Below are 13372 nucleotides of genomic sequence, written 5' to 3'. Positions count from 1 at the left end.
GTTCAAGTGGTTAGTCAAGTGGTTGACAAAAACATAACCTATATGCGAAGAACTGTTTCTGTGATTTAAGTGTTATAATTTGTGTCTCAAAATGTCACTCAAACGAAAATTAACGCAGGATGATCTACGTAAAGCGATGAGTGAACACAAAAGGAAATTAGGCGTTGTCAAGAAAATTGAATCGCCACTGGCAAAATATCCTTTACATTATTTTTACCACATGTTTAGGTTAAGATTTACATTTCGCTAAATGTTCATTATATTTAATGATTTTTTCGAAATATTTCATGCATTTGTACTACTTTTTAAATGATTAATCGAAATGAGATCCACTTTATTTGAAATCTGAATACAAATCAAGTATCAATTCTAAATATGCATATTCTTTAAAAAATCCTTAACTCATGGTAAACACATATACAGATGCAGGACAGTTAATGTGTATTTTATGTAAAGCTGTTGTGAGAAGCGAAACAGTTTGGCCAGTTCACTTAAATTCAAAGAGTCACAAGGAAAACGTAGAATTAGCAAAAAAAACCAAATTAGAAGCAACAACGAAGACTGCAAGACACACATTTAAAAGGCCTACATCTCCTTCCCAAGAGTCTCCAGCAAATAAAAAAATAAGAGGGATATTGAAGAATCCTCTTTCGCAGTCAACGCAAGTGGCATCAAGTTTACCAGCAGACTTTTTTGATAATTCTAAGCAATCCAATGGTTCATTACCAACAAATGCATCAGTAACAGTGTGTGTGCATAAGTCAGAGAGTAAAGATCTTACAAATAATAAGGACATAACCACAGAAACAGAAGAAGAGAAAAAAATAGATAAAAACAAGAATGCAAATCAAACTGTTCTACCAGAAGGATTCTTTGATGATCCAGTTTTAGATGCCAAAGTAAATAAATAATAAATTCCAATAATTTATTAATCTCGACTGTAATTGTTCAGTGACCAAGCCTGATTAATACAAATCTATGATTTTTATGGTTTTAGGTTCGTAATGTTGAGTACAAAAATCCAATAGAAGAAGAATGGGAGAAGTTCCAGAAAGAAATTAAAGAAGAAACAGCACAATCTGCACAGATTATTGCAGATGATCAGGAAGAAGCTACTACAGAAAGGCAATTGGATGAAATAGAAGAACAGATACGACATTGGTCTAGGTAATTAAAAATTAAGTTTCACTTAATATCCATCGATACCTGTAACTCATTAACTTATACCTGTATAACTCATACTTGTAACTCATTAACTTATACCTGTATAACTCATACCTGTAAGTATAACTTACCTAGAACTCATACCTGTATTCATTGTTCCAACAGAGTAATGGATCTTGTGAAACGCAAGGAACAAGTACAAGCTACAGATAGGAAACAAAAGAACACTGACGAGGATATCTCGAGCGACGATGAGGCAGACTTTGACGAGTTTCTTGATTGGAGAGCTAAAAATTCCTACAAATAGACCTAGACCATAAGGTGTACAGTATTTATAGATTGTAAATATTTAAAAATCGTACATTTAAGACAATTTTACACTTAGTGTATTGTTATAAGGATTCGAACCGAATATTGTTTGTAATAAATGACGAAACAAGGAAACGATGCTTGAATATTTATTTAATTGTCTGATCTCTGTATTTGTAAGGTAAAACGAAATAAGTCACAGTACTTTCGAGCTTAATATGAACTTACATTGTTTTTCTTCATTAGACTATTGGACCAATTTTGTAGGATGAAATTGGCTAATTTAATTTCTTGATTTTCAAGAATGCGTTTGCAGCACTGTCAGACTAAGTTCATGTAGAATTCTTAGTTAACAAATTTCGAATAAACTTCATTCTTGTATACAGATACTCTCGCTGAACACCATATGTTTATATCTCCCATGTGCGAGAAGTAAATTTTTGGCCTTTTATTTAAATGCTCTTTAATGAAAAATGTTCTAACAAACGTGACTTACATTGTTCTGCTTCACAACCACAAATCTCTCCATCTCCCATTTTCCTCCCTTGTATTGATGCAGGAATATTAATCGAATGGTCGATACAGTGTAATAAGTTTATTAAAATGAATTCGAAGAGTTAGAATATAATTTAAGTTTCAAATACAATCGTAATAGATCATTAATTATCCGTTATATAAGCTATAATATGAAATGTATAATATAAAGGTTACAAGGTAGGCTAAGCCGCTAATAAAATAGTGTGGGTAGTATATTGCTAAAAGTTCAATGATATTAATATATAACACACGCACCTATACATACCGTACAACACGTACATTATGTATAGATACGTATCCACTTTCGTCGCGTACCGGACACTTTATAAAATATTGAAAATTGAAAACATGAGAGACTCGCATACAATTTTTACCCGCACCCATCCACGCGATTATTTAGGATACTCTAAATCGCTACGCGGTATCCTCGCGTTTGAAGTTTTCTCTAAATATGTTTGTCTCGTTATAATCTCTCTGAAAAGTATACGTATTTATGTATGCATATATACATACATAAATATATATATCTCCGTAGATTCCAAGTTGGTGGCTAAAAATCTTTATATAATAATAATCTTAAAAGTTATATATATTTATATATATCAACGTAGCGCGTAATTGATAGAGCTTAATTGTTAAACGCCTTAGAATCAAAGCGGAGCTACGGTATATCGCGAACTGTATCCCGTGTGGTATGCCTAGGTGTATTAATGTTTCGGTCAATGATTACAGACGATAATATATCATTTCACGCTAGAGAATCACAATGTTTCGCCGACCCGCCAGTCGAATCCAGAGGACGGATCGGAATCCCATAAAACAAGCGAAGTACAACGGGACGAGATTTCCCTATTAAATCGTCCATAGAGGGTCATCCTATGTTTCATCGAAGCTGGTAAATAGTACCCATAAAAGCAAGCGAATGTGAGAATGATTAGAATACAACTGGTTAACGCTAACAAACGTGTGTGTTACAGGAGATAATCGATGATCAGGGGCCGATCGCGATGGCATGGAAGGTTCTGGTAATCAGCGAGACGAGAACCCGTGGATCGCTGGATCAATTCGCGATCCGACGACCGCCCCTGTCGCGGTCTCTGCGCCATCGATCGAGAGACCACGTCGACGATCTATTGTCTAAATTCCTCGTTGTGGATCACCGTCGAGCGACGTCGATCCCAGCTTCTCTATCAGTGTGGATCCACGACGGTAATCCAAACACTTCCCCATACTTGGATTACCGCACCGTACGATCCACGCTCGATCCCCGAAGGACCTTACGATGTCCCTTGAATCCTCTATCGATCCGGGGCTGTCCAGAAATTGATCTCATGAACGAGCTTGATCTTATGATCCCATGGGCGAGCACGAAGGAAGGAGAGACTCTACCGGAAAGAAATGGAACAGTTTGTTTCGGTGAGTACCAGCTACGGGATTTCTACCTTTCTATATGATGGTAGAATTCGAGGCGTAGAAAAAGTGAACGAGCGTCTTTCACGTGACGAAGACGGAGGCACCCTGCATGTTTTCATTGTGTGTTTTTCCTAGATACTCGTAAGGGTGGAGGGAAACTAACGACTCGAAAGCGTCTTACGATCGACAAATACGTTCTAACTTCTTCTGTACGATTACTCTAGAGTTATTAAAGCGGACGATTACTTTCCACGGCTGAGAACGATGGCCGAGAGATAGAGAGTTGGATAGAAGACCAACGGAGGAAACGTTCTATCCGAAAACGGAAACCTTCCCCGAATTTCGTTCGCGGATCAGACCGATTCCTCACCGATCGTTCTTCCTCCTCGGGATTTTCTCTCGGGATCGGTTAATGGCTAGACTTTCACAAAACGGTCTAGCGTAATAGGGGAGACCTTCCGGCCCTGTGCTATACAAAATCGTGCGAAGAGATAGAGACAATACTTCTGTGAGGTGCGGGACCATAATAACTAAGCGAGTCGCTTAAACGATTCTCGAGATCGCTAATTACCCTAGGTACAATCGATTAAGAATTATTAGTCGGTATAACAACGACGGTAGCAAGAAGAACGCTGTTTTTCTGTTTCGTAGCTGTATACGTTGCACATAGATCACAGAGTGGATACGATCGCTAGGCGTTTGTCTCATCGAATCAAAGTATAGTTCTACAAATCGTGCAAATAGTTCGTGAAACCTAGTTCATCGTGTATAATGCGTGTATAATATAATATAATATACTATTAATAGATTCATCTGTTCTCTTCTCTTGTACTCGTATAAGATCTGTCTTATAATACATGTCTCTCGTTCTCCGTATTCATCCGTTCGCATAAAACGCTATATACGCGAGAGCGCAGGCACTAAATTGTTGAGATACAATCGTACCGGAGTATTGATGATCTTCCATTCGTGATGTTTTGCGTGTATGTTTCTCTGTTTGTTTGTTTGTTTGCTTGTCTATCTGTCTGTCTGTATACGTGGATACAATATACTTGAAGAGGATGATTATTCGATGTGTAGTAGATCGGTGCACGATGAATGTGTAGAGATCGATCGAAGCTTCCGAAGAACGTGATCTTGTGCGATTCAATAGAGACGCCGCGCCGCGCCGCGCGTCTTCGACGCGCTCCCAGCCTAATCTATTATGTGAAGAGTAGTCCGGTAATTAATTACAATCGGCCTCGTCGAGACCGGTAATCCTTCGGAGGAATTGTTCTCCCGGTTCGCGAAGCATCCTGTCGCCGCGGTTACAATCTAAGCCTTAGACCCCTTAGACTCTAAGAATCCGAGCGAGCGATCGTTTTTAGCGAAAAAGATATCTAGAGGTATAGTTAGACGATCGATCGTCAAGCGGCAACAATCGATCTAAACGGTAGTGAAGCTATCTCGTTGCCTAGATTACGCGCGATTCAAGACTTTCTCAATGATGGGATTATTAGATTATAAAGCTACTTTGACGGTGCTTAAGAAAACCACTCGGCGAAGTTGGTCGCTATCTTACTTCCAGGATTCATGTCGGCTCAAACTTGCACGTCTGGTCCCTGTCATGTTGGCTTCTCGAAAAGCCGGTCGTCCCGGCCGGTTTTTCCCTAAAATTTCCTAGCTCCCGCGTCAGCGTCCTCGCGCGATCGCGCGCGTCGACCCGCTATCGGACCAGCTGACGACTCGGAGAGTCACCTAATCTAGCCTCCAGGACCCTAAACGCCCTTCTTCCTCAGGCGTCCCTTCGGCTCCGGCCAACTCGATCTTCCGAACAAGTCGATCGGCCTCTCAAACGATTCGAGCGAGACTCGAATTCGACTGGCATCCACCGCACCGCCATTTCATAGAACGACCGATTCAACTCGTTGTGCATCGTTGCAGCGTCGAAATACGAGTTAATTACTTAGAGAGTGATCAGCTTGAAGCGATGCGCGCTATCGTTTGGTCCGAAACTGTGTTACAAACGACGTCGAGAGTCCCCGCGAGGAATATTCAGCGATTCACGCGATCCGCGTAATTACCTAAGCTTCAATTTTCTTTTTTTTTTGTCTTTTCTCTTTTTTTTTCCTTTTGGTTGTAGAAAACGTTGCGCGTTTTTTGTTTTTAGAAGACGGCGGAGTCTGCGACGATCTAACCGGATTACCGAGGCTTCACCCGCGTGCGCGCGCGTGTCGATTAAAATCATCCTTCTGCGCGGAGAGCAGCTCGAATCGCGTTTATCTAATTCGCTGTGATTCAGCAGTGATTTATCAAAATGATCGGAGGGTCGATGTCGCGAGCTTTCGGTGCATCCGAGCTGATCCGGGTTTTCTCTTTCTCTCTCTTTTTTTCTTTCTTTCTCCACCTCGAAGTGGATCGGTAGATCGAGGCGGCAGCTTGCGATCGTAGAGTGATTATCTCGGTAAACAATGATTATCTGAGTTGTAAACTTGCCGTTTCGTGCGGTTATCCGGACGAAGTACTCGTTTGCCCTCGAAAGGTGGACACGACGAAGCTCTAGTCGCTACATAGTGACTCGTTTAGAAGAGATTTACGGTACAACGACGAACCGGAAACCTCGTTAGATTAGAAAAGAAAGGGAAAGGAGTAGGGCGAGGAGTTTTGAAAATAGAGAGCTTCTTGAACGCTTCTTTGGACGAGGGTCGGGAACCTTTGTCTTTCTTTCTTTCCTTTTTTTTTGTCGCTGTTTGTTTTCATGCGGTTTTTCGGTTTCGCTTTAGAGTTCTCTCGCTGATCTACGCCTTCGCCTCGAGAATCTCCACGGTGACATTATCCAAAACGGTTTCCGTCATGTTACTCGGCTGGTTCGGCGGCGATTTGTTCGACTTCGTCGAGACAGCCGACGCGTTCCCGCTGCTGCCGCGACTCCCGCGTCGTGATCCTGTTCGTGACCCTGGTGACAGAGATTTTTTCGCTAAAGTATCGCGTGCTTTGGCGCGACAATGGTTAAGACATGACACGAAAAGCCAAAGTAAAGTTTTAAAGCATGTAGAAACCGCTATCGTGCCGAGCAGGCGCTTTGTCGCGGTTAGAAAACGCAGGCAATGGCGGGCCGTGCGGCGTTCACGGGACAGGAAATTTCGTTCCGCTCCGTCGCCGTCGTGCGGGCTTTGCGACCAGAAAATTATTGGACGGCGGCGGAGCCCCTGAAAGCTTTCGCGCGTTTCGCCTTTTAATTGAGAGCGAGAACAAACCCGCGAGTTTTCGTTCGCCGCGGATTAATCGGGAATACGTGGCTGGTGCAACAGGCTTTTGTTAGTCTTATTCCACGGGCAATTCGTGGACGCTGTTCGCCTCGAATAAATGGCGAATGCGTCGGCCTTGAAATAGGGTCTTTCTGATTAAATGGGATATCCGAGATCGTTTCGGAAAGTCGGTAAATTTAAACGGTTCGAAGTAAAATGACTCGATTTCGAGATGTGACTGCAATCCAATTTTTAAATATTTTCCAGCGCGGATTTATAAACATTCTTGGCCTGAAATTCGAGCTAAAAGTATCCATTTTGCGACAGAAATATTTGCGTTCACATAAAAATTCGACATCATTTCAAAAACTCCGATAATCGAGAAAACTTCCGAACTTTTCGAATTCGACTGTCCTCAAATTAAAGCCACAAGAGTCCACTTTCAGATAGAGTTATTCCGGTTTAAAAAAGAGAACCCTCGAATTCATTTCGGTCAGTCTCGGACAGTTTCGAAACTGGTATTTCGCAACCGACCGCCATTACGTGCGCGTGCATGCAGTCGTCTAATTGAAAAAGTGCTCGAGAAGTGGAATCTCAAAAGAGTGTATGAAATTCCGCAGTCGGGTCCGCCGTGGTTTCGGAATCGAGTAACAAGCCGCGCTTGTATCGAATATAGGAGCTTGTGTATCGCGAGCTGCGTGGCATGCGGGACTTATTATTCATTTCCGGCGAACCCGATCGATAGTCTAGCTTACCGTGTAATCGAGTCAATTGACCGAGTTGCATTCCTTCGAGTGCAACCCGGTCCGTTTAGAAACTACTTCAGAACTCCGTGCGATAATGGAAATGTACTCGAGTGCGTGTATCCATTCTCATCGCCGCAGCTCGTGTCTCGCAACACTAATACTAGTTGCTCCTACTACGCGGAGGAAATAAAAAAATCTGTTGAGCTGGAGAAGAATCGCGTCGTGTCGGCGACTCGATGATCTTCGTCCGTCGATCGTTGCAGTGATCGACGGGATCGTTCACTCGAACACCAGATCGTTTCGTCGGTCTTTGCGCTTCCTAAGGTGCAAGCTCGCGACAACGGGTCAAAGAACTCGTGCAAGAATGATTGAAAATTCATCGACGCATGACATGATTTCCGGACGATTTTAACAAGAAATTATTCATTTATGCATCACGTTTAGTATTCGGTATTTACTTGTTTGTGTGGGTATTTTACTTTGTGGATAACTACTTTTTTACTTTGTTTACTGTATTTATTTTATTTGTTTTATTTGTTTTATTTACTTTATTTGTCTTATTTGCTTTATTTGTTTTATTTTACTTTATTTAACTTTATTTTACTTTACTTTATCTTACTTTATTTTACTTTACTTTACTTTATTTTGCTTTATTTTGCTTTATTTTACTTTATTTTACTTTATTTTACTTTGTTTTACTCTACTTTACTGGATTTTAGTTTAAATACTTCATTTCCTTTAAAATGCAGCTTTCTTTCACCTTTTTGGTGTCTTTTATTTAAGATCTTTTTAGTAAAATTCTGTAGACAATTCTGCAGATTCTATTCAAGAGAATACTGATGTTTCTCAATCTAAGTATTCAGACACTTTATAATTAAATAGAATTTAGTAAGTCTTCAATTCGGTTCCAGAATTTATTCAAGATTATATGGACATTATGTCGTTTATTGTAGGGTGCACAGCGAGTACACCCGATACTAAAACTCCGCGATTACAAAACCTCTCGGATTGTAAGACTGATTACGCTAAGCGACGGAATTGATTAGTATCGCTGTTCGTTTAATTAAAGATGAACTGAACTGAAGCGGTGCGTGCTAGCGACCCTGTTATAGAAAATGCTGCCGATGAGGTGTGCATTATTCGAAAGTGCAGAAATGTCTTTATTGCCGAAAAGAAGACGGCGCGAAAAAATAAAAAACTTAGAAACTTCAATAAAGAAGGCTATGGCTCTACGAAATTGAAAGCCTAATGAGTCACCTTTTGTTGATTGCACGTCGTTCATTGAAGGACAATGAACGTAGGAAGGAACGAAGGACAATGAATATTGACATGAATGAACAATCCCTGTCAATAAAATGCTTTTTTAGGGATAAAAGAAAAAGGTAATTCGTCCCGGAGAAAATTAGACGGACGCAGCACGAAAATTCCGTTGAAAAGGGCGGAACATTTATTGTTTATATTTTTCTTATCCCCGAAGGTTTTTTGACGTTCAACGGCTCAAATGAAAGATGGTTACAATACCGTGAATCTAAGAATAATGATCGTTTAGTTCACACCATCGTAAATGTGGCTCCACGAAAATAATTATTCAGTGTCCTCCTGTGAATATTTTCGAACGTTCAATACCGCAAATAGAAGCTGGAAGAATACTATTATTGGCACATTAATTGCATATCAAACAAAATTATCTATAACTGTCTACATTAGAAGTCTAACCTTTGAAAGTGCTAATAACGATCGTCTAACTATATTTCTAAGGGACGAGGGATTGAAAAAAATTGATTCCAGGACATTATCAAAGAATGTATGTATATGATCTATAGATGATTTTTGAAGTGGTTCATCCAAGAAAAGTTCAGCAAAACTAGCGCAAAGAACGACGAGACGATTCGATGAAACTTTCTTATTCCCTCCCAGGTTGTTCTACCGAATTTCTTTTCTATCTATATATAATGATATCTATAGTCAGGATTGACTATGAATCGCAATCTCTCTACGATAGAGACACAAGCAATGTTCTTTTACTGTAGCAAGCAACTATAGTCGTGATCCTCGAAGACGCTGGGTTAGAGGAAACTCTCTGGTCTATCGACAAGAATTCACAGGCTCTCGAAAAAAAAAAAGAAAATACAAAGAGACAGAGCCGAAAAACGTTCGAACACTCGAAGTTCTGACGTATCCGAAAGAGGGTAAGTACCATCGGTGCTATATATACAAGAAACACAAAAAAACACGCTACGATACACCGTATATGTATATGTATATAATATTATACGTAACAGAGTAAAAAACGTAAGTGTCTGATAAATGGTTTACGAAACTTACCCTCTTCGAAGGACGCGTCAAGTTTGAAAAGTGTTTTATTTGTTTTTATAATAGAGCACCTCATAGGTCCACAGTACAGTATGATAATCAAGATTTAACGGTCACAGACGGGATCATTAAACAGACTACTGCTATAGATGGTCGACTGCAAAGAGAGTCAAATTAATTTGACTTAACCATTAATAGAGAAACATGATTATGGCGAGAGGGATGCATCGTTCTGGTGGTTCCTCTGATCGAGTCCAATTCATCGCGACAATCTCTAACGAAATTTTTCATTCCATGATCTACCCTGTTCTTCGGACGTGATCGCTCTCATTCGAAGTTATTCGCAAGCTGTTCGCTGTTCCAGAAAACATTTTCAAACGGAAGTTGTCATTGCGTCGAGAGCGAGCTTTCGAAACTCCGGCATTTTGGAAGATTTCGACTTGAATTCGGGATTACTGGCAAATTGCTGGAAGAAATTGGAATTTGTCGTTTCGGCCGTTTCTGAACAAATTCGGAAAGTTCACCTTTCGACAGACGCGATGCTTATTTATTTATTCGACCGACCCGTTTTTCCTGCTAAAAATAACAAAATAACGAAATAGTAAGAAATTAATTGGTGCGACATTATGAGCCACTTGACCACGAAACAGCTTCCGTTGGAAAAATTTGTTCGCGCAGCGAACAAATTTGGGAATGACTCGAAGTGGTCACTTTCCTCGTTCTCTAATTATCACTAAGGGGATGGTTCGAGATAGTCATTCACTTACTAATTAACGCAAGGTGCACAGATATTTACATTTCTCCTGTTACAGGTATTTATCTACTGTCTTTACTATACAATGTTCCCCATGAACTTACGGTTTCTCGGCACGATACTTGATCCTGTAATTTCTGTTTCTGAAAAATCGACTAACTGTAGAAACGATTCAGATTTGGTCCAAGAGTGGTATATGGTGTCAGAAAGAGTCTACGAGATCTTTTAATGGAGATACATAATATGTCGTTTGATCGAATGCCAGCGCTCAAAAACACCGTAAACTGTTCAGTAACACAACGATGCATCCAAATGTAACACATCGATCTCGATGCACACTCGCATATAGGATGTGTTAGCAGATATATCTACCCTCTTGGCAGGCAATTGTGCATGCGAGAAATTCAGAAGGATTCTGCGCTGAACAGAAGGTTTCTAAAGTAAAGATAGCAAGAGTAGGTAAGTCACCTACTTTATGTACTCGTATCTAGATTGTACATATATGGGATGTTCTACGGAAATCGATAAAATGGGTGACAGCTATTTTCGACGCCGGCTGATTTACCGAGGAATCCATCGTCCCCGTTGGTTAATCGACTCTAATTACAAGGGCTATCAAAAATAGACTCTGAAACCTTGATCGCAACTGTTATCAAATCGTACGTGTAAGCGTTATCGCTAACCGTATCTCCAAAGAAAGCACGACTTTCTCTGGTCGTCGGTCGATATTCTACGTTCTATTTGTTTCAGCTATTCGAATACACATTTCTACTGTTCGAACTCACGTTTACCACTGAGCGGTTCACGATTATTCGAAACCACTGTAAACAGTTCCGTCGTCAATGCAACAGTTGGAAACGGCGTGCGACAAAAGTATTCGAAGGATCAGATCAAGTGATGTGAGAACTGCACAAAGCATTGCGGATTATTGAAAGAAATTGAATGCATATAATCTTCAAGTCTTCGCAACTTTGGCGAGCATTAAAGTGGCGTTGCAAACAGTCAACATTTGTTGCGATACAGTCTTCGTTAGGACATAGTTTCGCGTTCGACGATATCAGACTCAGTCTTTGTATGCAGCTTATGCTTAATTGGATCTGTGGATTGTGGATCTTCAGTTTGTATAATACGGTTCGATCAACGTTCGATTGCTTGGAAAAACTTATTTAAATATGGCTAATGTAACTACTTAAAGTTCAGACTACATGTCGCTCATTTGCTGTAATAATGACGTGACTCAGAATGCAATTATTGAGACCGATTAGTTCTTCTACATTTATAGCATTTTTATACAGCGTTTATTGTGGCATATAAAACATTTAAATTATATATTCTAGTATAAAGTAGAGAAATAGTAGCAAATATTAGTATGATTATTAAATTACGGATTTTATGCATTTATAAGAAAAATAGGTGGGTGAAATTTAAAAAGAAATGGAAATATTAAAAGAATTGAAAAACATCTATATATTATTTTCAACTCGATGCGGTGATTTAAAAAATAAAGAAATTTCTATTTGTCTCGTTGTTTATTGCAATCAATGACGATAATTTTTATTTTGCATAAAAATCCGCAGTTTAATGATTGCAGTTTTATTCTTGTCTTGATCATTTATTCTCAAATCAAATCAACGATGACTTTTCACTCTGTAAAAGGTATGAGAGTGAACAATGTATAGTTTAGATTTATATCACTTTATTGAATAACTTATGATTGTGTAACGTGTTACACCAAAGATTGAACAGTGCGACAAAACAGAATAGGGGTTGCTTTAAAGTTAAATGAGCACCCAACTATGATGTTTCTGTATAGATTTGGACACGTTGCCGCACAGTTACGACGTTTCGTTGAAAGCCGTCCGAGTTGCGTCATTTTGCCAGCAAGATAGCGACGCGTAAAATCGCGCGTTCTCTACGATCGATATTCCCATCAAGTTCTACAGATACCTGTAACGAATGTTCTCTATCCTACTACGCGCATTCAGATCGTTTAATCATTGCCATGCTTGTACATTCATTTAATGAGGGACGTTCCCGGGTACACATACAATTTCTCCAATATACCACAATGCATTCTACATTTCTGACACGCGGAGAACACCCTCGACTACCCCTACGCGAATACCCTACTCAGTCAAAAGCTGTTCTCACATAATCCAAAAAAAAGATACAGAACGATTACCAAAAAAATATAAAAAAAAAGAAAAGAAAAGAAAACAAAGAAATACGAAAGAAAAACACAGACGAAAAAAAAAGAAGGAAACACTTTTGCAAAATAATGAAGAAACACGCAGGTAACACTATTTATGTAAGAGAGAAGAATTGATATATGAACTGGTCCCTTGTTTCTATGGTGGATGGCGACACGTCGGGGGCGCCTCGATTTCCATCGAACACCCGATATACCGGCGCGCAAAAGAGTTGCTTGTTTCGTTTTGTTTCAACGGGACACTGTATAACAAGTTGCTTGCTTAGTAAGTGAATGAATAAAAACCCGTACGGCTCACTCTGTGCTGTGAGTGCTGAGAGTGTTTCGCACCTTGCGAGGCGTTCGGCGAGTGGGCGCGTAAGGAGGCCATCGAGGGTTGCCTCGAGGGAACCCGTACGCTCGCCCTTGAACCGCGTCTCTCTTGCGGGTGCAACAGTTTATTCTCCCTCAGCAGCGAGACGTTCATCAGACGGGCGTTCGGCGTGTTGAAGATCGTGCGGTTCTCGCGCCAGCGAGCCCTGAAAACAAATTCCACAATCAGACCACGCGCAACGGCCACTTTCCAGCCACTTCTTCTTCCCGAGAAATCGATAGTTTCGCTCGAATCGACGTGTTCCCATCTTTACAAAGCGATTTCAGCGACAGCAAAGCGACCGGCGTGGCTTAAATCTCATAAATTTAATATTTGAATAAACGTAAT

At 40.2% G+C, this 13372-nt stretch overlaps 2 protein-coding genes across 9 annotated transcripts in view; one reads left to right on the top strand and one right to left on the bottom strand.

Moving 5' to 3' along the window:
• Nucleotides 1-6: 6 nt before the first annotated feature.
• Nucleotides 7-1608, top strand: LOC117220700 (zinc finger protein 830). The gene is made up of 4 exons (XM_033470922.2): nt 7-195; nt 416-899; nt 998-1167; nt 1330-1608. Exons 1-4 carry the CDS (start codon nt 92-94, stop codon nt 1469-1471), a joined length of 900 nt encoding a protein of 299 aa, XP_033326813.1. The 5' UTR covers nt 7-91; the 3' UTR covers nt 1472-1608.
• A 445-nt stretch (nt 1609-2053) lies between these two features.
• Nucleotides 2054-13372, bottom strand: part of jus (EB domain-containing julius seizure protein) — a 60021-nt gene continuing 48702 nt past the window's right edge. For 3 of the 8 annotated variants that reach the window (XM_033470624.2, XM_033470629.2, XM_076518743.1), the window contains exons 5-7: nt 13003-13190; nt 10568-10606; nt 2054-6358 (exon numbers count right to left, since the gene is read on the bottom strand). In XM_033470624.2, coding sequence (XP_033326515.1) covers nt 6201-6358; nt 10568-10606; nt 13003-13190 — 385 coding nt within the window. In that variant the 3' untranslated portion in view covers nt 2054-6200. Of the gene's footprint in view, nt 6359-9721; nt 9867-10567; nt 10607-10658; nt 12915-12963; nt 13191-13372 lie in introns of those variants that run through there. The other 5 variants (XM_033470626.2, XM_033470625.2, XM_033470628.2 and 2 more) reach the window with 5 other exon arrangements.

This window comes from Megalopta genalis, chromosome 2, assembly GCF_051020955.1.
Source record: "Megalopta genalis isolate 19385.01 chromosome 2, iyMegGena1_principal, whole genome shotgun sequence".
Lineage (NCBI taxonomy): Eukaryota > Metazoa > Arthropoda > Insecta > Hymenoptera > Halictidae > Megalopta > Megalopta genalis.
The sequence above is the reverse complement of the archived record's forward strand: the minus strand, read 5'-3'. Positions and strand labels throughout refer to the sequence as shown.